General features: G+C 33.7%; 5 protein-coding genes across 6 annotated transcripts; 2 read left to right on the forward strand and 3 right to left on the reverse strand.

Annotated features, from left to right (window-relative positions):
* Positions 1–4,856: 4,856 nt before the first annotated feature.
* Positions 4,857–6,872, forward strand: LOC106370309 (UDP-glycosyltransferase 73D1). The gene has a single exon (XM_013810344.3). The coding sequence runs from the start codon at positions 5,231–5,233 to the stop codon at positions 6,743–6,745; it is 1,515 nt and encodes a 504-aa protein (XP_013665798.2). The 5' UTR covers positions 4,857–5,230; the 3' UTR covers positions 6,746–6,872.
* Positions 6,873–8,468: 1,596 nt separating this feature from the next.
* Positions 8,469–11,120, reverse strand: LOC106389129 (nicotinate N-methyltransferase 1). The gene is made up of 4 exons (XM_013829321.3): positions 10,564–11,120; positions 9,876–10,212; positions 9,698–9,762; positions 8,469–8,886 (listed from the first exon to the last, which is right to left on the reverse strand). Exons 1-4 carry the CDS (start codon positions 10,939–10,941, stop codon positions 8,587–8,589), a joined length of 1,080 nt encoding a protein of 359 aa, XP_013684775.1. The 5' UTR covers positions 10,942–11,120; the 3' UTR covers positions 8,469–8,586.
* Positions 11,121–13,785: 2,665 nt separating this feature from the next.
* On the forward strand, positions 13,786–15,615 carry LOC106389131 (vacuolar protein-sorting-associated protein 37 homolog 1). Of its 2 annotated transcripts, XM_048754200.1 has the most exons (8): positions 13,786–13,970; positions 14,374–14,571; positions 14,664–14,751; positions 14,870–14,909; positions 14,992–15,038; positions 15,137–15,257; positions 15,348–15,516; positions 15,587–15,615. In XM_048754200.1, exons 1-7 carry the CDS (start codon positions 13,957–13,959, stop codon positions 15,509–15,511), a joined length of 672 nt encoding a protein of 223 aa, XP_048610157.1. In that variant the 5' UTR covers positions 13,786–13,956; the 3' UTR covers positions 15,512–15,516; positions 15,587–15,615. The 2 variants fall into 2 exon arrangements, with proteins under 2 accessions (XP_048610157.1, XP_013684778.1); XM_013829324.3 differs by having other exon boundaries at positions 15,348–15,591.
* Positions 15,614–18,398, reverse strand: LOC106389130 (DEAD-box ATP-dependent RNA helicase 38). The gene is made up of 7 exons (XM_013829323.3): positions 18,034–18,398; positions 17,390–17,683; positions 17,088–17,312; positions 16,921–16,986; positions 16,194–16,592; positions 16,006–16,114; positions 15,614–15,923 (listed from the first exon to the last, which is right to left on the reverse strand). The coding sequence occupies exons 1-7, from the start codon at positions 18,265–18,267 to the stop codon at positions 15,766–15,768; spliced, it is 1,485 nt and encodes a 494-aa protein (XP_013684777.1). The 5' UTR covers positions 18,268–18,398; the 3' UTR covers positions 15,614–15,765.
* A 2,624-nt stretch (positions 18,399–21,022) lies between these two features.
* On the reverse strand, positions 21,023–21,857 carry LOC106384305. The gene is made up of 3 exons (XM_013824294.1): positions 21,603–21,857; positions 21,257–21,547; positions 21,023–21,178 (listed from the first exon to the last, which is right to left on the reverse strand). The coding sequence occupies exons 1-3, from the start codon at positions 21,855–21,857 to the stop codon at positions 21,023–21,025; spliced, it is 702 nt and encodes a 233-aa protein (XP_013679748.1).
* Between the last annotated feature and the right edge of the window lie 2,649 nt (positions 21,858–24,506).

Below are 24,506 nucleotides of genomic sequence, written 5' to 3' on the forward strand. Positions count from 1 at the left end.
AGTTTTTGGGTTTAGGGTATATAATTTGGGTTTAGGATCTAGGATTAGGGTTTAGGGTATAGGGTTTGGGTTTAGGGGTTTGGATTTTGGTTTAAAATTTAGGGTATAGGGTTTAGAATTTAAGATTTAGGGTTTAGGGTTTAGCTGAAAGCGTTAGCGTCGTTAAAATTAGCGTTTTTATTTTTTGTAGCTATTTTTTATTTAGTTTAATGTTTTTTAATTAATAATCTATGTGTCACTTTGATTGGTCCTAAATGGTGGAGTGAATTTAAAGGTTCATCCTAGGGTGAACCTAAGTTCTGTCTGAACCTTTAAATTCGCCCCACTCTCTAGAACCAATCAAAGTTACACATAAATTATTAATTAAAAAACATTAAATTAAATAAAAAATAGCTACAAAAAATAAAAACGCTAATTTTAACGACGGTAACGCTTCCAGCTAAACCCTAAACCCTAAATCTTTAATTCTAAACCCTATACCCTAAATTTTAAACCCAAATCAAAACCCCTAAAGCCAAACCATATACCCTAAATCCAAATCCAAACCCCTAAACTATATACCCTAAACCCAAAAACAAGACTATAAACCTAAACTTTATACCCTAAACCCGAGTCCTAGACCCTAAACCCAAACTGTAAACCTTAAACCCAAATTATATACTCTAAACCCAAAACTTTAACCATAAATCCAAACGCTAGATCCTAAACCCAAACCGTAAATCCTAAACTCGAAACCTATACCCTAAACTCAAATCCTAGACCCAAAACCCAAACGGTAAACCCTAAGCCCAAACCCTAAATTTAGATGCTATAGGGTTTGGGTTAAGGTTTACGGTTTGGGTTTAGGGTCTAAGACTTGGGTTTAGAGTATAAGGTTTAAGTTTATAGTCTACTTTTTAGGTTTAAGGTATATAATTTGGGTTTAGGGTCTAGGATTAGGGTTTAGGGTATAGGGTTTGGGTTTAGGAGTTTGGATTTGAGTTTAGAATTTAGGGTATAGAGTTTGAAATTTAAGTTTTAGGGTTTAGGGTTTCGCTAGCGGCGTTAGCGTCGTTAAAATTAGCTTTTTATCTTTTTTAGCTATTTTTTATTTAATTTAATATTTTTTAATTAATAATTTTTGTGTCACTTTAATTGGTTCTAAAGAATGAGATGAATTTAAAGGTTCACCCTAAGAGGTGAACCTAAGTTTTGTTCATATTTTAGTTTATTAATTAAAAGTCAGTTTACTTATGAAGATCATGTAAACAATGAATGGAGACAAATACGTGAGTATTTTCAGTATTTTCTTATGAAAGAAAAATAAACTTGCATGTGTATCAGTGTATGTATACTTCATAGCAAAACTTAAAACTAGGATGTCAACTACAGGTTAGGGCCCAGCCATGTTTTGTTTATTATAAGTCCAGTCATATTTTAACCCGGCCGTATTTTAACCCTATTATAATCAAGAGTTAGGGCTGGTACTAGGGTTAATTCATTTAATTGAAAAAATATTTCATTTATTTTTGTTCTTAAATTTTAAAGATAAAATTAGAAAAAATAAGATATGATATGATTCTTTCCTCCAATTTGTTGAGCATCAAAATCAAAAGTTTTCTTGACAAAATCGCAAAATCGAGTTTTTACCCCACAACTAAGAATAAAATTTTTCCGTCAAAAACAAAAATTATGTTTTTTCCGCCAAAACCTAATTTGAGTTTTTCCACCAAAACCACAAAAACGAGTTTTCTCGCCAAAACTGGAAAATCAAGTTTTTTACGCCAAAACTACAAAATCGAGTTTTCCGCCAAAACTGCAAAATCAAGTTTTCCCGCCAAAACCAAAAATCAAGTTTTTCCGCCAAAACCACAAAACCGAGTTTTTCCGTCAACACCGAAAAATTGATTTTTTTCTCGCCAAAACCGGAAAATGAGTTTTCCCGCCAAAACCACAAACCCGAGTTTTTCTGCCAAAACCACAAACCCAAGTTTTCCCGCCAAAATCGCAAACCCGAGTTTTCCCGCCAAAAACAGAAATTTGTGTTTCCCGCCAAAAACAAAAAGTCAGGTTTTTCGGAAAAAAATCACTATTGGGGTTTCCCGCCAAAACCGCAAGATCGAGTTTTCCTGCCATAACTCAAAATTGAGGTTTTTCGGTTTTGGCGGGAAATTTGATTTTGTGGTTTTGGCGGAAAAATTCATTTTTTATTTTTTGAAGGAAAAAAACTCGGTTTTGTGGTTTTGGCTTGCGAATTCAATTTTCCTGTTTTGGCGGGAAAACTTGACTTTGTGGTTTTGGCTGGAATACTCGATTTTTAGTTTTTGGCGTAACTCATTTTCGTTTTTGGCGGGAAAACTTGATTCTTAGCTGTGGGAGAAAAACTCGAGTTTTAGTTTTTGGCGGGAAAAACTCACTTTTCGTAACTCAGTTTTCGTTTTTGGCGGGAAAACTTGATTGTTAGCTGTGGGAGAAAAACTTGATTTTTAGTTTTTTTTCGGGAAAACTCGATTTTCTGTTTTAGCTAAAACTTGATTTTTCGTTTTGGCAGAAAAAATTGATTTTTTTTTGTTTTTGAAATTTTTACGGAAAAATTCTATTTTGCGTTATCTAACAAATTTAAAATTTCAGTATATATTTAAATATTTTATAATAATTTTGTGAATCAAAATTAAAAGGTTAAGATTTAAACCCTAGATCTATTAGGATCAGCCATTTTTAAATCCTGTTACATAAATAAGAGTTAGGGCTACAAATGGTTTCAGAGGGTTAGGGAACATCCCTACTTAAAACACCACTGATAGCTAAACCGCCCTCCAAAAGAAACTCATAGAGACGCCATATATGAAAATGATTACTGGCCCTGAGATATAAGTCTACAACAGGCTAAAAATCTCGAGTATTATTCTAAGGATATTATTCTAGAGATCAGGTTAACCAAGAGGCAAATGTACGTCAATGATCTATTATTCCAAAAGTTGAACGAGTCTTCTACGTTGGCTCGTTCACCACCGACGCATAATTGAACGTTTCAAAGTGACCTTTTTCTTTTAAACAAAAAAAAGGTTCAAAGCGACCTTTTTCTTTTAAACAAAAAAAAGGTTCAAAGCAAATGGAACTCACTTGAAAAAACCTACAAACAAATACTCAGTTCGTTTCAAAACTTATCTATGTTTTAGAAAAAAAATTTCTTTCACTTTTTTTTTATCAGGTAAAAATGATAAATTGTAAACTTTGAAAAATTAGTTGTGATTATTGAACTTCGATCGGTTAAAAATTATGAGAAATAATTAATCACAAAATAATATATTTATAATTTAAAATATTCTTTAATACGCGTGAAAACTTCAAAACATACATTTTTGAAAAAAACATATCCATGATGTTTGAGGATTATTTTATTTAATTAGTATAATAAAAATTTACAAGTTGAATGTCAATAACTATCTAAATTTCTTGATATGAGCTGGCTAGCAGTATATATTGTTCCTTAACTGGTTTGCAGAAGTCCCTTGACCTAAAGCTTTTTCTAAATTTTTAGTGACCAACAAAAAGTTGAAGCAATACATAATATTATGTAATTACAATATTGACACATCAGTATCAAAAAGATATCCATGTGGTCATTCATCATCTTGTTTTTACTTGCTAGTCATCCAGGAAAAACAAAGTCTCTGTTCTATGATTTGTACATATTTAGGCAACAACTTCTGAGACATATTAAAAAAAAACTTCTGAGACATATAATTAAACTCAAAAACAAGAGTTAAGAGAAAATGGTCTTCATAATCTCCTTCATTCCACCTTGAGTTTGAGATAGCTGATGATTATTTACCTTCGTATCATGAATTTTTTTTGGAAATAACGTTTACCAATTCATTAACTTCAAACTACGCCAAAATCGCAATAATGATTGGTAACTGCGAATGTTTAAAATGACATTATTCTACAAACTCGATCAAGGAAATAGTTAGACTTTGTTTCGTTTTTCTTCTTGTGTTCAATTTTAAGTCGGCATGAGCTAAGATACAAAAATATATGTTGATTAAATGAAATTCATTTTTGTTAAAGAATATCTCTTGAACACTCTTTTGATAAACTACACCACAAAAACATATAAATTAAACGATGTGATGATCATAGAAAATCTACCTTTAGCCTTTAGGCAGGGTCAAAATCTAACGGCCCAAACAGCCTTTAGATTTATGTACAAGTAATCTCATCTTTTCAGATACGCTCATTGACTTCTAAGAGCATCTATATCCCAGAAACTCCATTTGGAGTTTCTTAATTTTTTTTTTTTTTTTACTTTTTCGAATTTAGAAGAAAAAAAAAATTAAAAACGAACCAATCGCGGACCGCCACGTGTCAGTGGGATCCGCGAACAGTGTAAGAAATCCTTAAGGACCGACTACTATTTGGTAGTTTTGGTCACCGGTTTCTTAAAAAAAAGTGGGTCCTACGCGGAACCCACACGCTAAGAATCCCTCTAGTATCCTTGGATAAAGATGCTCTAAGAGCATGATTACTGGGAGGTTCTTAAGGTGGGGTTCTTATCGGAATATAAGAACCTGTCTCTTAACTTTTAACTAAAAAAACTAAGAACCGTCTCTTAAAACTTTTTTTAATATATATATTATGTATATACGTAAACCCTCTTTTAAAAACCTTTAGAGCATTTCCAACTCCACTCCATAATTTATGGAGTAATTGATTTTTTGTTTATTTATCACTCCATTTTCCACTCTATTTTACGGTAAATTATGAAGTAGGGTTGGAGATGCTGTTACCTATGGGGTTCCACAAAAATTGTAGATTCCACACTTAGTTATACATATATAATATATACATACATATATATATACATACCACATATATTAAGAATTTCAATGGAAAAAACCTCATTGGAGGTGCTCTAAAAACTTCAATTACCTCATATACTTCTTGATAACGTGACGTAGCTCACCATCGTCATGGTATAATGACTAGTTCACTACCGTCATCTATCAAAAATTAAAACAGTGATGATGCGTAATTGGTTCTCTAAGCAGCAGTTTTCTTATGACTTATTCAAAGTCAATATACAGCTTTTGAAGACTTACCAATTAAATAAGATCTATCACAAGATGCATTCACACATTTACGTATATAATATATATACATATATATATATACATATTACACTTTTGTTGTCTATCCTCTCTACATCCCTATATGTATCTTTACTTATAAGCTTTTGCTAAACCCAAAAATGGAAATTAAAATGGTTTCAAAAGCCAAAAGACTTCACTTTGTTCTGATCCCTCTCATGGCTCAAGGGCATCTGATTCCCATGGTTGATATCTCCAAGCTTCTTGCGCGACAAGGCATCATTGTTACCATAATTTCAACACCTCAGAATGCTTCTAGGTTTGAGAAGACACTTGATAGGGCGAGATCGGAGTCAGGTCTCGAGATCAACGTTGTAAAATTTCCTTTTGCTTACAAAGAGTTCGGTCTTCCCAAAAATTGTGAGACTCTTGACACTTTGCCCTCCAAAGACCTCCTACGACAATTCTATGACGCTGTGGATAAACTTCAGGAGCCATTAGAAATGTTCCTTGAGGGACAAGAAACCCCTCCAAGTTGCATAATCTCCGATAAATGCTTTTCTTGGACGTCAACAACTGCTAAAAGGTTCAAAATCCCGAGGATTGTGTTCCATGGAATGTGTTGTTTCTCTCTTTTGAGTTCGCACAACGTCCATCTTCATAGCCCTCACCTCTCGGTTGCTTCAGACTTAGAGCCTTTCTCTATACCAGGAATGCCACATATGGTCGAGATAGCTAGAGCTCAGTTACCTGGTGCTTTTCAAAAGTTAGCAAATATGGATGACGTTAGAGAGAAGATGCGTGAAGCTGAATCAGAAGCCTTTGGGGTGATAGTTAATAGCTTCCAAGAACTGGAGCCTGGCTATGCAGAGGCTTACGCTGAGGCCATCAAGAAGAAGGTATGGTTCGTTGGACCCGTTTCTTTATGTAACGATCGTATGGTGGACTTGTTTGATAGAGGAAACAACTGTAACATAGCTATAAGCGAGACAGAATGCTTGAAGTTTCTTGATTCGATGAGACCAAGGTCAGTATTATATGTTTGTCTAGGTAGCCTCTGTAGGCTAATACCTAATCAATTGATAGAGCTAGGGTTAGGGTTAGAAGAATCTGGTAAGCCCTTTATTTGGGTGGTCAAGACGGAGGAAAAACACATGAATGAGATAAATGAATGGATGAAACGCGAAATGTTCGAAGAGAGAGTTAGTGGAAGAGGGATAGTGATAAAGGGTTGGAGTCCTCAGGCTATGATACTTTCACATGGCTCTACTGGAGGGTTCTTGACGCATTGCGGTTGGAACTCGACGATCGAAGGGATATGTTTTGGTGTACCAATGATCACATGGCCATTGTTTGCTGAACAGTTTCTCAATGAGAAACTTGTTGTGGAGGTATTAAAGGTTGGGGTTAGGGTTGGGGTGGAGATCCCGGTGAGATGGGGAGACGAGGAAAGACTTGGAGTGTTGGTCAAGAAACATAATGTTGTGAAAGCTATAAAGCTTTTGATGGACGAAGATTGTCAACATGCAACTGAAGATAGTGAATTCTTGAGACGTAGGACACGTATTCAAGAAATTGCAGTAATGGCGAGAAAGGCTGTGGAACTGAAAGGATCTTCGAGTAGTAATGTTTCATCCTTAATCCAAGATGTCTTAGACCAATTGAGTCTCGAATAGAACAGTCTAAGTTATATAATAACGAAAGGACATCTTAATATTGTTTAGAACAAGAAAAGTTGCAATATTACTACATGAAAATGTTCAGAAGTAAGATATTTATTTTCTAACATATTTCAGAACTATTATTTACGAAGTTATTTTTCGCATTCGAGCTCTCACGTTAAAAGTTAAATCGGTTAATATTGTTTATACCCTTAATGAATAAAATATATAAATTAGCTAAAATAATAACGAATTTGAATTTTTTTTAATAATATAAGTGGTTAAAATTAATAATAAGAACTATCAAAAATATAAAATATATTTTAAAATAAAAAGAGAATTCCTATAAATATGGTTTTGTTATTTAAAATATATATTTTAATAAAAAAAAATCAAAAACAGAAAACATAAAACAAAGTATTAACGAAGTAAAATTCTTATTTTTATATAATTGAAAAGATAATATTGAGTGATTTCTAAGACTAATTTATTACTGATGAATATAGTATACAAAGAAATTTAAAAAAAATTATAATACATAATAATTTTCAAAAGAAAACATAAACAATAATTTATCATTATCATCTCTTAATTAATAACTAGAGATTGATTCGCGCATCCACGCATGTATTGGTTCTTACATTTTTACACATTAATATTTATTTTTTATAATCAGTGTTATATATTTTAGATGAGTTGTAATATAACTAATTGTATTCAAAAGACCTAGACCGAATCGGATAATATGGTTATTTTTGGTACAAATATTGGAACCCATTTCAGATACATTTATTATTTAGATATTTTTAGGTTCATATACATCAGAACCATACTCATCCAGTCCCACAGAAGGACTCAACTCAAAACCCACACATAAATTTATAATATTTAAGTTGGGCCTAATTTCAAAACAAAAAAATGATACTCGAAAAAAGCAACTTGTACCTAAATGATAGTCAATGTTCATGCCTAACTGATTTTATAAACTAATAAAAAAGACTCTTTTATGTGTTTGGCTAAATTAAGTGAATTTTTATTTATTAAAATAAAAAGAGTTTTTTATCCAGTAAAATAATTATATTGAGTGAAAAGTTAAGTGACAATAAATGTAATATATTTTTATTATTTTGATTTAAATAATTATTTTATTCACAGAAACATGTCTTTGAATTATGTTTCTGGCTACGCAATTTTCCACCGATTGAAACTAAAATAATTTTTTTTAGTAAAACAAACTAAATCAAACGTTTAACAATATGCAAAATTGAGTTATTTTATATTTTTGATTTTATAATTGGCAAAAAATTAATGTTGATTAACTAATGAATAAAAATCTGCACTATTTAGGTTAACGGGACTATTTAGGTTAACGGGTTTCTGTCCATTCGAACTACTTCGGTTTCAGGCATGACCAAATCAAAACCATTTTAATTTGGAATGAGGTAACCAATGGTCATCATGCCCAATTGACATCCATCCCTACTCTTGCCATCTCTGGATTGTGTGAGATAAAATTAAGGTCATCTTCATCGAGGGTTTATAAGATAGTCTCTTATAGATAAAAAAAATGAAAAAGGAAAAAAAAAAGAAAACAAAAAGGAAAGTAGATAAAACGTGAAATCTTATCCTAGTCTGTTAATGTGTAATGTTCAAAAATTCTTGAATCATTACTTTATTTTTATATTTTTTCAACTTCTCGAGAGATGAAACTTATGAACGATGCCATTGAGGATTCCAATTAGAAATAAACTATTAGATTAATACATCTTAGTGAAAAATGTATTTATTAGAGATCAACAAAGAGGTCTACGACAATCTGGAAGCTTTTAGATAGTAAGAAGATAACTGCTTTAATATTACTTCTGAAACTCTAAGATGGTGTAGAAGTAATCGATGTAGAAAGGTCGAAAAGTAGAGAATCCAGCAGAGAGACCAAGCTCTTTATACTCTTCTTCGGTTCTATGCTTACCTTTGGTCCTATAGATTGTCATAACAAAGATGTCGCCTTCTAGCAAAGCGCGAGTACGGTGGCTATCATCGGTTTCCTTAGGCAAAACAGGCTCACACGCAACTAGTTTACCGCCAACCGGTAAAGCTTTGTAGCAATTCTTCATTATCTGCTTACATTCTTCGTCCGTCCATGTCGTTAGCACCCACTGTGCACACAAACAACACACGGTCAATTACAAGCTAACTAATTGGGATAGAGAATGCAGAGAGTCATGTTTATCTACTTTATTATTTATTTAGATATTGATCTTAATTAGTTGGAATTATCATAATTTTTTTTAATAATTTTTAAATTATCTGGCTTTCATATAAATAGATTTTTTATTCATAGAGTTGTATTTAGTTTTTGATAGTTTAATAAGAAATAATTTTTTAAACGATCTTTACAGCACGAGAAAGAATATTTCTAAATCATAAGAAGCTTTAAAGTATCCACAAGAGCATTCCCAAACCTAAAAATTTTCACTACATCATAGGCTCAAGATTTGTGTTTATTTGTGTTGTTCTATAAAAAATGATATCCTATACAGGTCCTAATAAAAAAAAGAAGATTTATCAGCAAATAAATTCAATAATTGAAGTTGTATACCGATATGACTGTATGAGATATGTATACACTAAAGTCTAATATGTGTGATTCATCTCCACCAATTAAACCAACCCAAATAAACATTCCAATAAAGTGTATATACAAACAAAAATATTGACAGATCTAGTACTAGTATTTAAAATATCTTCAATAAATAAAAGTGACAGTCACATGATCTATGCTTATATCAGTCAGGTCCACACAATTTGTCCGCACGGACCGCACCAACTTATGTTATGTACCTACCTAGACTAAGATTTTTCGTGAGCAGCTAGCTGTCAATAAACTCCAAAAACAATACATATGAATCAATATACGTCCAACTAACAAAAGTTTAGTATTCACGTGACAACAATGTTACCACAAACCTTCATGAAGATTGCGTCACCACTCGGAACTGATTGGAACATATCTCCACCCATGTGAGTCACTCCTAATTACTCATACACCATCAACACTAGTTACAATCAAAGAGCTAAAAATAGCATTAATCTTTCCAAAAATAGATAAATCTTGATGAAAATAAAACCAAATATTTATTCTGACCAGGAATCTTGGGAGCTTTGGCAACAACTTCAGGCAGATCAAAGTTAATCCCTTGACGGACGTTAGGGAATTGCTTAATGATCATACGGAGACAATCTCCTGCGCTTCCTCCTACATCAACCAAATGCTCAACGTACTTAAACCCATCGTAGCCGTCCAATATGGCTTTCATGAACGGAACAGATACGCCGGACATGGCCTTCTGCATTAAACCGTTCATCTCCTCGCACTTTCCATACTGCGCATACGCAGCCTCGCCGTTTGCCTTCACGTACGGCTCAGTCTCCGGCTCCACCACCGCCGTGTGAACAAGTGGCCATGCTCGCATCAACGCCTCCTGTAAACGTCATCACTTTCGTAAAATATTAAAGAAGTAAGTTACAAAAATCAGTGTTGTAAAACACGCTAGACTTTACTAGCTAGGCAGGAGACGAATTTTTTCTTACAAATAATATTGTTTATGTAGACAAAATTAATGTGTGTATATATTAGTTTTAGAAAACTGAAAATAAAATATTCTTACAATAAATGTTTAACACATGTAAATAGTTTCAAACTATAAAAACAAATACATTTTTAAAAATATTAAAGTAAATGAACATATAAATTTATATCTATATTGCCATTTTTAGAATACGGTAAAATAATAAAAAAAAAAAGAATATGAAAGAAATAAAATATGGGAAACCTGGTGGTGTTGGAGGACGTAAGCGGCGTAGGAGAGACCGTCGGAGTCGGTGACAAGCGTCTTTCCAACGTCGGTGATAGAGTATTTCCTGCCGGCGTTGGTGAGGTGTTCGGAGAAGACACCGTAGCTTGTGAGCATACGAAGTATACGCTGGAGATTCTCGGGATCGCCGCCGATGGTACCGTTTTGGTACGTGAGGTGGAGACGAGGGAGGATCTCAGCGGCTGAGACAGGAGAGTTGTCTCCGTCGTTCCAGATAGCGTCGGCGAGGCCTAGCCTCACGGCGGCGTTGAGAGACATTGGAACGCTGATCATGTTAGCGAGCTCCATGATGGCGAGACGAGCTTTGTTTCTACTCTCGGAGCTTCCGTTTTCCATATTTTTCTCTGTTTGGTACGTGAATGAGAGAGACTCCGCTAAGGTAAATGATATGGTTCTGTTTTTTTGAGAAATAAATGATATGGTTATATATTGCAATGGGGCAAATGGTATTGTATAGTTGTATCCTCACATGTAAATACAAATCAAAGGTTTATATGGTAATAATGGAATATAGAAGGTGTGAAACGAATAAAAGAAATATGGGTAAATGAAAGAAAAAAAAAGGACATGATAAAAGAATAAAAAAAGGACAGAGAAAAAACTGTAACTATTGAATTATTTGGTTGAAGTTTTGTTTTTATATAGATTTTCTCGTTGAGATATCATAAAAATGTTAGGTATAATTTTATAGAGACAATTACTTTTAATCCAAAATGATGATAGAGGGCTTATTACTCACTTCTCAAACATGATTAGTTTCTAGAAAAGGGTATACATGTCAAGTGTATGCAAATAGTGAGATAACATCTCTGTTTGTTATCTTCGACTTCGAGACTGGGATTTTCTCACTTCTCACTGAGAAGTTCTTAGAGTACAACATAAGGGCCTAAGAGGTGCTAGCTGGATTGAGGAATTCAGAAGAATGTAGCAGAACGTTAATATAAGCCACTACTCACTAGTTAAGATTTAAGAATGGTTGATTTTACTGCTAAACCCTTTTTTTCCTTTTCCAAGTGGAAAAATATATATACTTGCAGTTGTGGCTGAACTGTTTAGTTGGCATACCGTTTTAGAGATAATACACTCAAAAAGTTTAAGAAATTGTAAAATTTTATTGGACAAATATATGATGAGGGAGGATAAGTGCACAATCATAATTATAAAATAGAAGCAAATTTTCAACAACAAAAAAATTCACATGTTTTCATATAGATTTTGCTACATAAGTTCCTTTCATGTTTTCATATAGATCTTAGGAAGCTTAATCCAAATTGAACCAACATCAATTGAGCTGTTAGCATTTAGACCCAAGACATGGAATAATTGAGTTGTTTTTACCTAACTCCAGTTTCCTATATGTTTTGTCGTTTGTGGGGCTGGTGGAATGCATGTTATTGGTACATTATTTTGGCAGCAAAAATAATGTAGTTCTTATATTTCATGACCCAAGAGGGTGATTCATATTGTTTCGGTATCATGAAACTGTTATTGTATGAGTGAGGACATGTTATTAGTATGAATTCAGTTTTGGTGAATTAGGTTAGAAACGTGATAAACAACATTCCTCTTAACATGATTTATTGATCGGAGTATCTTCTGTTTAAGAAAACAACAAAATAACTAAAAAGGGCTAGATACGAATTTTACACAGTTACACATCATAAACTCTCCATTTCCATTTAAGCCCTTCAATTTAGGATTCAGTGGTAATACTATATAGTACAAAAGATCGCAACAAAGTCCATCAACAACAATGAATCATGATGGTAACAAATTTAAAAAAATATCATAAGACAGATGAAACACAGATTAGAACTTCATCTTCGACATTGTGGCTTACATTTGGCTCACCTTCATAAACAATCCGAGCAGTAACATAAAAAAAGAACCTTCAGAGAAATTGAAATCCTTCTAAGCAAAACAGAAACTCTGAATAATCTTGGAGTTCGAAAACATTTTCATTCATTAGTAATGTGTATGGTTGCTCCAATGGTCATGCTAATGGTCTGATCAGGAACCATCCCAACGTTTAGGTGCTGGAGATAGACCGCGAGTGACATAATGGCCTCCACGAATGCAAAATCGCCTAAGCATTTTTCTAAGCCCTCCACTAAACGGTACGAATCTGGTGGAAACAAATCATCAACCTTTTTTTTATCCTATAGCAAAATGTTATACTTGATTATATATTTTGTAACAAAACATGTACTTGATGAGCTCATTTCAAATCTCAGAGCATCTCCAAATAGACTTTTTATTATAGAGCTTTGCAAACTTTATATTTGAAGTTTTAAGGTGTTCTTCTCCAAAATCAAAACTTCAAATTTAATTTCAAAATTATTTGTAATTTACACTATGCTCCTTATATTTGTCATAATTAATATAAAACTTTTGTAGATAACTAGAACATATATAAAAATATTATAGTAATATTAATTAATAAAATCTTAGACTAAAATATAAAATTATAAATAGAAATACACAATTAAATATTAAACTATAAAAAAATACAACATTATTACATAAAATTATTTTATTAATGCTCCATTTTTGGAGAAAATTTACTACACTATTAGTGTTGATGTAATATTTAAATTTGTGTAATAATTATGTCTTCATGTATATATCTTCTTAAAAAAATTATTAAGTTTCTTTTGTAATATTCTTGTTGTCCAATTATACTTTTAAAATATCATAAATCTTATTTTGATTTAAAAAAGACTTTTATATGTAAAATTCTAATTTATAAAAATAAATTTGAAATATTTAAAATATACAAAAGTTTTAAAGATTAAAACTATGAATGAAAAAATACTTAAGAATCATAAATGTGATGTATAATTAATTATAAGGACCAAGATGCAAATAAAAAGATGGAACTTTAAATTTAGAGTTTTGAGTAGTGAAGTTTTGAAGTTTCTTTTCGAAGTTTCACTTATCAAAACTCTAAATTTGAAGTTTTGAAGAGCAAAAAATTCTATATTTGAAGTTATAGAATTTATATGGGAGATGATGTTCGGGTGTACAGATATTTTATGAGTTTTTCACGCGAGCCGTTGACTGTGAATAATGTCGTTTCAACAGCAAAGGGCCTTAAAATTTTAAATTCTTAAATTGTTCGTATTGGGCCTTCAGAAGAATACGGCCCGTCAGGGGAAAACCAAAACCAAATCGTGTTAGGAACCGAAATACGAAAGTAAAAAGTTTCGTCGACAAACACGCTTTCTAACCGAAGTTCCCGAGTCTTCGATCTTATAGAAAGTTCTTTAATTTGGTCGATCCGGTAAAAGGTGACTTTTTTTTCCGACAAGACACAAGCTTCTTCTGGTTATTCGCCGAATTCTAGAAACGATGTTCAATTTCTGGTAATACCCAAATCTTAATTTTGTGTGTTCCGTGATTGTTCGAGACTAGCTAGCTGTATCGTATGCTGTCAAGATTTTCAATTTGATGATAATCAGATACGTGTGTTCAGGACATTAAGTATGTTCGTTGATTAGGCAAATCTGGTTGTTATGTAGTTATCTACAGTTGAATTGAGCACTGTGTTGCTGATTTAGGCAGGGTTTGCTGCTATTAGATTTAGAATGTTGTAGTCTCTTGTTACTGGTTGTGTCTCGTTTCTACTTTGATGTTCTGCATCTGACGAGAAGAAGTATTGTGTTATTTCAGCTGTGTCCCTAAAAACTAAAAAAAAAGATATATATATATATATATATATATCGTTGACATGTTTACTTGATAATGTTTCTTTGGTTTTCATCAAAGGGGATCAAAAGACCAACAAGGTCAATCTCGTCCTCCTCCGGAAGTTTCTTCTTCTTCCCAGCAGCAGCAGCCATGGTACTCTCCTTCTCTAGTCAGCTCTCCAAGCTCCTCATCCCGCCCTCAAACATCTGGTCAGATTCCAGCACATGTTTCACCAGGTGAAGCAGCTGGCATTATTACCTTCTTGAAAGACAAAAGGTTCGCTCTCTATTCTTTTTGTATGCTTATGTTCTGTGATGTGGTTTTTTGTATGTTTTCTTTTGTTGAATCTTTGTATACTTTTGATGTAGTGTGGACGAGCTCAGGAAGCTTCTCTCTGACAAAGATGCGTATCAGCAATTTCTGCTCTCTCTTGACCAGGTCAAAATCCAAAACAATGTAAGTCTTAAAAACACTCTAATTGTTTCTGGATAACGGCGGTTGTTTATAGCTTTCTCATTAGTTATGTATTGAGATTATTCACTGGTGCTCATTGTTTTTGGTTTCTGTCCATAAGATCAAAGATGAGCTCCGCAGAGAAACATTGCAGCTAGCTAGTAAGTTCTCTGTTGTTTCATGTCATTTGGCGAGAGACTTCCGTATCATCTAGAAATCTTATTATGGTCAAAATGTAAACAGGAGAGAACTTGGAGAAGGAGCCACAAATAATGGAGCTCAGAAACCAAGTGAGTTATCAAGAACCACACTTCCTTGTTCACTTCACCATGTATAACAAGCTTTTTCGATATCTCTTCTTAAGAACCTTGTGTTCATCGTTTTACAGTGCAAAATCATCCGTACAACTGAGCTTGCAACTGCGCAAGAAAAGCTTAATGAGCTGGAAAGACAGAAAGAAGAGATCCTCAAGTTCTACTCCCCTGGTTCTCTTCTGAATAAACTTCAAGGTAAAACTCATATACAAGTGCAATACTTCATGTGTACAGTTTCTTGTGTCATCATTTCTAAACCGCAACTTTTGTGGGGAGGTTTTGCAGAGGCTATGAATGAGGTGGATGAAGAATCTGAAGCTCTGCAAGAGAAGTTCCTTGAGAAGGAGATTGATACAGCAGCGTTTGTGCAGAAATACAAGAAGCTGCGTACTATCTATCACCGACGTGCATTGATTCATCTTGCTGCTAAAACCTCAACCATCTGTTGAAACTTGAAACTAAGAAAAGCTTATTGTGGACACTGAACGGAAAATCATAACCAAAGTCTTTTTCTGTGTCTTGTCACTTATCTGATGTTGTAAAAGATATGATTGACAATTGAAACAAAATTTGAATTTTTCGTGAAAAAACGGCTGAAATCTTTGCAATCTGATATAATAAATTACAACAATCTCAGGAAACAAAAAAAACAAAAGTTTTCACGTTTTTTAAACAAATTGTCTTCTTCATCGGTGAGTTTTTTTCACTCATCAAGCAGGCCAGCTTCCTTGAGTGCACTCTTGTACTCTTCCTCTGAGTTCCAAGACTTGATCTCCTTAACTTGCGCTCCAAAGTAGCGCTCTATCTTCTCCATCACCTCTTTATCGTTCCCATTGTCGAGGAGGAGGTTGAACACAGCCCCTGCCATACAAATACACAGTTTATAAGTTGATTATCATTAATGTCTAACTTGATGGTAACGCACTCAAAAAAGGAAGCTCACCTTTACGACCAAACCGGCCAGCTCGTCCAACTCTGTGAAGGTAGACTTCATAATCTGGCTCCCCGGTTTCATATTTAGTAGGCATGTTATAATTCACAACCAAATTCACCTGCAAGAGTCATTATTAACTAAGAAGCATTTTAGGGGAAACAACAAGATGAAAGCAATAGGGTTGAAGAATGATTTACCCGTTGTTGGTCAAAACCTCTAGCAAGGACATCAGTTGCAATGAGGACTTGAGTAAGGCAGTCTTTGAACTCCTTCACTATCTTATCCCTGTCCTCTTGACTCATACTACCGTGAACACTGGTGACGTCATACCCCATTTCCGCAAGAGCTTTGTGCACTTTGCTTGCTGATACCTTCGTTTTCACGAATATTATGGTCTGCCCAATATCCCCGAGCTCCATGATCTGATCCTTGATGACTTCGATCTTGTCTTGCTCCTTTGGGCAAACCACTTTGTACTGTTTCACAGAGTCTAAAGCCAGATCCTCCCTTTTTACAAAGAGTTGGTTGGGACTCTTGACTGTCCTCTGAACAAAATCTTTGACAGTTTCATTAAAAGTTGCTGAGAACAGGAGAACCTGTTAGAAAAAAAGGTCAAGAACACAAACACATGATCAATTTTAGCACAAGAAAGTAAAAAGCAAAGAATTTCTTTTAAACTGAGACTAACAGCCATGTAGAAAATGAAATAGCCCAGAATAGCTTTCTAACAGTGAACAACATATCAACCATCGTTTTAACACGTAGATATGTCTTATTAACATAAGGGACTCTGGTTCAATAAAGAAAACACAGCTGAGCTGATTCTATTCACTAAAGAGCGTCAAGTAGAATATCTTTTACAAGTCAATAGTCACACTACTTAAAGTTCACGATTCATGACTAAATTAGACCAGTTTAACGTACCTGATAATTGGGATTAACTCTCTCAATGTCTTTCATTATCCTCAAGGAATCATCCCTAAAGCCATCCTGCAACAACAATGAAACCTCAAATATCAACATATGAAAAGAAACTTATATACAGAAAGTAAGAAATTAAGGCCAAGTAAAACAAAAATTAAAGAGCATACCGTAGCAAGCATATGGTCAGCCTCATCAAAAACCAAAATCTTCAAATGATTTAGACCAAGTTTCTTGAAGGCCATCCACTTTTTAAGTGTCCCAGGGGTGCCAATCACAACTTGAGCAGACACAGGTGCTCTTCTTGCAGTCGTTACGCCTTGATTCGACTCCGGAACCGCAACTTCAGCAGTGATCCCAGTAAACTTCCCCATCTTCTGAAGAACTTCCATATTCTGTCATTCATTTAAACAATCATTCAACAATCAATGACTCTCAGATCATTAACCAGTAGTAGCGTAACTAAACTAACCTGGTTTGCTAATTCTCTGGTGGGACAAATACAAAGGGCTTGAGGCTGTCTCAGACTGGGGTCAACACGACTCAACATCCCAAGAACGAAACAGGTGGTCTTGCCAGATCCGTTATGCGCCTGAGCAATGAGGTGCTTGTGAGGCGGTGTGATGATCATGGGCAAACTGATGGCTTGGATCTTGCTGGGTTTCTCGAACTTCATCTCAACGTACAAGCCTTTCATCAACTCAGGTGACAAGTTCAAATCTTCAAACCTACTCGCTGATGTATACGGTGTGTCACCTGAAGTAACCTACAAAGAAAGAATGACTCAAAAATCAAACTCATCCTAAATTGATGTTAAAATCATCCAAGAAGTACTTTTGCATCAAAACCCAGCAAGAAAAACCTAATCTTTTCCAGAAAAACCAAGATCTAAGCTCGACTGGGAAGAGTCCACATCGTCCCAGATCAAAATCAAAATCAAAATCAAAATCATCCAAATAACCCTAGACTGATGTTGGGATCATCCATGAACTACTTTTGCATCAAACCCATCAAGAAAAACCTAAACTTTACCAGTCATAAGTGGATCTAAGCACAATTGGGAAGACTAAACACAATCACAATTCACTAATCAGAAGAAACCTAGCTAGTAGATACCGCTTTGATGTTTGAGTCTTCGGGTTCGTCAAGGATAGATTCAGGTTCCTTGATACTTAAATATTTGAGCTCTGAGACTGCGTCTGATTCCTCTTCGTCGTCATCCTCAACGTCGCCCCACTTTGTCTTCTCCGTTGTTGTTGTAGTGGGCTCTGTGTTCTCGCCGGTGATTGATGCTTCTACTGAGGATGAAGATGCTTCAGCGGTGGGGACTTTCTCTACAGTATCCGACATTGTGTAGGCTGCGAATCCGCGAGTGAGACAAGGAAGAAGAAGAGCAGATTGGGTTATCGTTCGTGTTCGTTGGTGCACGATCACTCGCGGCTGCTATAAAGTCTCGAGAGTTTTCCTTTTTGACAAGAGTAATAACCAAAGTTTCCTTTTGTATTATAATTCGGTTTAAGTTTGGTTACCAATTCCCATCACTAATTCCGGTTTAGGGTCTGATTGATTTGTGTTTTGACTTTAGTAGCTTGGAGTTTAATTTAATTCTAACTAGATCCTAATCGCGCGAATATGAATTTTCAGTTTTTAATTATTTATTTTATTAAATGATGTATTTGTAAAATTTATTCATATTATATTCATTAAGCAATTTTTTTTTTTGCATCTTAAACTATCTATTTTTTTACGAATGTGTGATATCATATAAAAAATATAAAAAAAATGAGTATACATAGTTAATTAGATAATTGTAAAAAAATAAATTTTTCTTTCGTTTGCGATATCATATAAATAATGATCCGTCCAGTTAACAAAAATCATGACTTTTTTTATGTGTAATTTTTTTTTATTTTGACCATTTCCTTAAAACTATATTAAATTTTACATATTTTAATTAGAATATTTTTAATATCTTTACCTTTTTATTTGAAATGCAACTCAATTTTTTTTAAAAAATTATAACAAAATATTTAAAAAATATTTTTAGAATTTGTTTGAAAAATATGAAAATTACATTTTAAATTAAAATTATCCTAAAATATGATAAGTTTGATGTAAACGAAAACTCAAATTATATCAAAAATAATTATATTCAATGATAATAACAATTTAAATTGATTATTTTTTAAAAAATACATTTACAAAAATATTGTTTGAAAAAAAATTCATTTCTCTTTCAAATATAAAATGAAAATATTATAATTAAATAATAAAAAATATAAATAAAAACCATAAATTTAGCAAATGACAACTGAGTTATATTATGGTAAAATTTTATTTCTAACAATTTAGCAAATGACAAATGAGTTATGAGCAAATAATACCATATAATTTTTAAAAACATAGCCATTCTTAAATATTTTTTGAATAAATCAACTGAAAATAATATCCGTACAATTGTGTGAGTCAAATTCTAGTTTTATTGATGCATGTTATATATTAATGCTGTATGTTTTAGGTAACATTTTAATGATGCACGTTTTTTAAAATCTCCATTATTAAAATTATGCACGTAAGGATAATTCATGAGTTTTTTTTTGTTGATTAAATGACATTATGTCCAAATTTATTTAAGGATATTTCATTAAGGTAACTGAAAAAGACAAACAATAAAATAGGAAGTTTCAATTCATTTAAGCATATTTCATTAATGTAACTGAAAAGACAAGTAATAAATTAGGCAGTTTTATTCGTTTAAGGATATTTCATAAATGCAACTGAAAAAGACAAGCAAAAAAATAGGAAGTTTAATTAATGAAGTAAGAACATTTTCAAACGGGTACTTCTCTTTTAATAATATAGAAGTTTCGGAAGTCAATTTATTTACAAGGAGGCTTTAAACTACCAAAGTCCTATAAACTTTCTTTCAAATTCTCAAAACCAAAATTACTAATTTCATTTTTTACCTTATTTTTTAAAAATTTAATATTTCCTAACTTCTAATATTTCTAAAACCACTTCCATTATTTAAAAGTGTAAAGTTTTAACAGTCAAATTTTAAAACCTTTAACTGTAATTTTTTTGAAAGTTATAAACAATCGGACCTTTAATGTTTTTTTTCTGTGATTAACTGATTTTACTGTTCAGCTAAACTGTTTTGGTCACAGAAAATAAATCTTAAAGCTTTCAATATATATTAGTTTATTTCAGCATTCAAAAATTCACAAAACATTGGGTTCATAAACTCCTAATGTCTGAAACTAGGTGTCGATAATACTACATTTACCATCTCTCAAATAGACTGAGCTAGTAATCTTATAAACTATCAAATAAGACTAGATCGTCAACCATTGTGTTATTAAACATAAATTTTAGATATCAAGTGACAGTCAAAATTTAAATTAGTATCTAAAAAATTCAAAGTTACCTGGTTTATTTTTATCTGATTTTTTATAGTTTAGATATTTTTAATATTTTAAAAAATGTTATGTAAATTTCATATGGTGTTTTGGATATTTTGCATGTATTTAAATACTTTTAGATATTTTGTGTAGTTTTTACTAGATTTCAGATAATTTAAACATTTTAAACTATCTTTTTTAGAATTTTTTTTTATTTTAAAAAAATATATAGAATAATTTTGAATATAAAAAAATCTAATGTTAACTGAACATATAATTGCTAAACCGACCTAGAAACCGAAAATACCTGCAAACTATTTATGAATTTGATATAATTTTGTTTTCAAAAAACTTTTTGACACAAAACTCATTGAATTCTTTTCCTTCCTGATCCTTAAACCAATTTGGCCTAATCAGAATGTTTAGACCGAATTTAGTAGAAATATTTTGTTTTTTAAATTACAAAAGAATCAGCCCATTAATTCATGGTTATAGGTCACATATCTAGCCTATTTCACACACTTTAGACCTTATGTCAAGTAGAAAATTCAATGATGCTATGGCTCAAACCTTCCTTTTTTGGTTGAAATTTCGCGAGCTTTTTTTTTTTTTGGTAAAATGTTAAATTTATATTAAAAGATAACTGAAAGTTATGTACAAAGAATCATAAGAATAAGCTATGCTTCTAAGTCTATATCAATAAGCTAGTGCCCCCTGAACCATCTTTGCATCAGTCCTAGAAGCTTTGGTTTCTCAAAGTACCGAGTTGACATAATCCTGTTCTTGACTGTTTTTTCAATGAGAGCTATTAACTGCCCCACCAGTTTCAACTTCCCAGTATGTCTCATGTCATTTCTCTCCTTTCAAAGATAGTATATAGAAGTTTGAAACACCAGTCTCAGTAATATAAATGTCAGTTTATCGTAGTCGTGCTCTACCAGCCGGCTTAATGTCATCTCCCAATCTGGATCAGCACTTACTCCCAGCAAGTCTCCCACAACTGCCAACCATACAGTGAAGGTGTATGGGCAAGCAAAGAAGAGGTGGTCTCTGGACTCATTAGGCTCTCCACAGAACACACATCCTTGTACTACTCCCCACTGCCTCATTCTAACTCCAGTTGCAAGTCTATCACGAATTGCTAACCAAGTAATAAAGGCAAACCGGGGCACCCCTTGAGCCAACCATACCACTTTACTCCAATCTTGCTTCTCTCTATGCGGTCGTATCTGCTCCCATATTTGGAAGGATGAGAACTCGCACTTGTATGCATCAGGCCCTGACCTCCATAGCACCGTCCTCCTCATCACCATCAACTGGCGCTGTGACCCTTGTAACACTCGTGATTATTTGCCGTAGCATTTGGTCTCTGCGATTTCGAAACTGCCAACCAGAAGCATTTGCAACATCAGCAACCTTGGCATATCTCCCAATGCCAAGCCGTTGTGGTCCACTATCCCCCGCTATGCCGATAAGACGGCCCTCAGGAAGCCAGTGGTCTGACCAAAATAGAGTTCTGTGCCCATTTTTAATTTGCATCCTGATGAATTTAGCAGCCAACGGCCTCAGCCTCAAGAGCTTCCGCCATACCCACGATCCCTTAGCTGACTCCCTTATGTCTCAAAATGAATCATTGCTCCATATATTTTCCTTGACCCAAGCTACCCAAAGGGAGCCAGACGTGGTGAAAAGCTTCCAGATGAGTTTCAATGCAATTCTTTTGCAAGCTTTTGAATATAATAAACTAGGGTCGGTCCGTGCTACGCGCGGGATATGATATTTTAGTTTTTGTTAAATAAAACATCTAATTCTTGTATAATTTTTATAAATCTATTGTTTTCTTTCCGTAAGCATTAACTTTTTTTCTTAATTTTGTTATGTAGCAGAATATTATTAGTTATGAATTTTCCGGCACTATGCACCATTTTTTAAAAAATATTTTTTGAAATGGTAATTTAAATACATGGTTTTACTGTTAATATGTTTCTCAAGCGAGCTGTTTAGGATATTTACTTTGACATTTTTTAAGAATAAAATTTTATAAATATTTTAATTTTATTTCACTCACACATCATTAATTCTGAGGTTATAAAAAATAAGGGCATCTCCAATGACACAAAAAAATTCTCTATATTTCACACTAAAATAGAGTAACTCTATTATAAAGTTGGATTTGCTCCAATGGTTCACTCAATAATAGAGTGAAATATAGAGTAATGTTGTTTTTTCACTCTAAATATAAAGTAAAAAATAACATTATGTTATGAACCAGATTGTGGATGGCTCATAACCAAGAGATTATGATTTGTAATCTTTCCATTTATCTATGATGGTGTAATCTCCTATATAAGGAACCTCTATGTTATGAATAAAGATAGACTTTTCCATTACTTTTATAACACGTTATCAGCACAAAAATCTAAATCCCTAAGCTAATACCCAAATCGAAAAATCCTAAAACCCTAACCCTAGCCGTCGATCCGACGAAACCCTAAACCCCGATCGCGTCTCTTGTTCCCGCATTTGTTCCAGCTCGCGTCCCCGATCAGCTTTAGCCCAAGGCGTTCCTGATCCTAGCTCAGACGTTCACGACCCGAGAGCAGCTCCAGCACGCGACCTCTTCCTCGTTCGCGACAGCATCAGACAGCTCGCGTCCGACGATCAAGGCGTTCCCGATCAAGCAACAAAGGACGTCCGCGACCCGATAGAAGCGACTCAATCCATTCCAGCTCGCGTCCCGTTCGTGTCCAGCTCGCGGCTCAACTCATTTGGTGGTCCGATTCAACAATCATCTAAGGTTAAAAGGTAATTCAAAACCTAAGAACCCATAATCGAACATGGATTGATTGATAAAGAATGAAACCCTAAAACTCTAATCTTTATGAATCAAAACCATAGGGTAATAGATCAAAACCTAACTGAGTAAATCGAAGCTCAAAAGTTCGATACCCCAAACCCTAAATCGAGATTGATCTATTGATCAATTAAAATCAAAATCTCTAATGGTTTTGAATCTCAAAACAAACTCCTTTTGATCTAAGATCAAAATCGAAAATCCCAAAACCCTAATTTCAAAATCGGTTTGATTGTTTTGAGAATTGATTGTGGGAATAACTATGGCAGAGGCCGTGGGTATCAACCCAATTTGAGCCATGGTCAAGGCAGTGGCCGTGGTATATCCTTTACACCACAAAACTCGACCAAATCAGTGTGCCATAGATGTGGAATGGAGAACCATTGGGCTAAGATATGAAGGACTCCCAAAGAGAGTCTGAAAGGGAAGAATCCTGAAACCCACTTGGTCTATAAAGATGGTGAAAATAATTTCGAACATGATCAAGATGATCTTATGGAATATGAGACTTATGATTCCCTAAAAGAATCAAGTTGATAATCTGATTTCGACATCAAACTTGTGTGATTGCTTTGCTTGTATGCTTTCTCTGATTTTTATCTCCTTGAATTTATTTCTATTACATTGTCTGCTTAGATTAAATGAATGAATGATTTTTCTATATGAGTATACTGAAAAACGCCAATATAAGTACTAAAGCAGGTATCGCCGGTCTGAAAAAAGACTATGGCTAGGCCAATATATTATTGTCTAAGGGTATGCATCTAAAAATCAGTGATAACTTATATTCACCCAACTCTAAGAGCAAGAGCAGCCTATTGAGTTTTAAAGATACAAGAATGAATGGTTTCCATATTAAAACAATGGGCGAATGAAACAAAGAGTTCCTTCAGATGTATAAAATCACCCAAGGCCATAATAAGTCCTAAAGACTATACCTGCATTCTCTACTGACCTAGACTATGCATAGATAAGTATGATAGAGGCTAAAAGCCTGCGAAAATATACACTTTATGGCACGACCGGATTGGCCATCCTGGTCCAAACATGATGCGAAAATTGATATTCAAAAGGCACACATTAAAAGATAAGAAGAGTTATTCCAAAGAATCTCACGTGTGTAGCATGTACACAAGGGAAACTCATTAGGCCATCACCAGTAAAACGGCTACGAGCCCCTTTTTCATGAATAAAGACTATATGTCTAGATAATACTGGTGAATACATGTCCCAAGCGTTTAAATGATTATGGTATGTCCATGGGGGTAAGTGTGGACAATTCTGTGATACATGTCCATACCAAGAACGGCTTGGCCGAAATCTTTTAAAACGCA

The sequence above is a fragment of the Brassica napus genome, chromosome C4 (genome assembly GCF_020379485.1).
Source record: "Brassica napus cultivar Da-Ae chromosome C4, Da-Ae, whole genome shotgun sequence".
In the NCBI taxonomy this organism is placed as follows: Eukaryota; Viridiplantae; Streptophyta; class Magnoliopsida; order Brassicales; family Brassicaceae; genus Brassica; species Brassica napus.

Excerpts from the sequence above, each read along its gene's own strand:
- LOC106389131 (XM_048754200.1), top strand. Across the intron at positions 14,910-14,991 it reads AGAAACATTGCAGCTAGCTA|GAGAGAACTTGGAGAAGGAG; the intron begins GTAAGTTCTCTG and ends AAATGTAAACAG. Across the intron at positions 15,258-15,347 it reads TCTTCTGAATAAACTTCAAG|AGGCTATGAATGAGGTGGAT; the intron begins GTAAAACTCATA and ends GAGGTTTTGCAG.
- LOC106384305 (XM_013824294.1), bottom strand. The coding sequence starts at position 21,857 with ATGCAAATTAAAAATGGGCACAGAACTCTATTTTGGTCAGACCACTGG. Across the intron at positions 21,548-21,602 it reads AGGAGGACGGTGCTATGGAG|ATACGACCGCATAGAGAGAA; the intron begins GTCAGGGCCTGA and ends ATATGGGAGCAG. Across the intron at positions 21,179-21,256 it reads AGATGACATTAAGCCGGCTG|GAGAGAAATGACATGAGACA; the intron begins GTAGAGCACGAC and ends TATCTTTGAAAG.
- LOC106389130 (XM_013829323.3), bottom strand. The coding sequence starts at position 18,267 with ATGTCGGATACTGTAGAGAAAGTCCCCACCGCTGAAGCATCTTCATCC. Across the intron at positions 17,313-17,389 it reads CCAGAGAATTAGCAAACCAG|AATATGGAAGTTCTTCAGAA; the intron begins GTTAGTTTAGTT and ends AATGAATGACAG. Across the intron at positions 16,987-17,087 it reads CTGACCATATGCTTGCTACG|GATGGCTTTAGGGATGATTC; the intron begins GTATGCTCTTTA and ends TTGTTGTTGCAG.
- LOC106389129 (XM_013829321.3), bottom strand. The coding sequence starts at position 10,941 with ATGGAAAACGGAAGCTCCGAGAGTAGAAACAAAGCTCGTCTCGCCATC. Across the intron at positions 10,213-10,563 it reads ACGTCCTCCAACACCACCAG|GAGGCGTTGATGCGAGCATG; the intron begins GTTTCCCATATT and ends TGACGTTTACAG. Across the intron at positions 8,887-9,697 it reads GTGACGCAATCTTCATGAAG|TGGGTGCTAACGACATGGAC; the intron begins GTTTGTGGTAAC and ends TTGTGTGCACAG.
- LOC106370309 (XM_013810344.3), top strand. The coding sequence starts at position 5,231 with ATGGAAATTAAAATGGTTTCAAAAGCCAAAAGACTTCACTTTGTTCTG.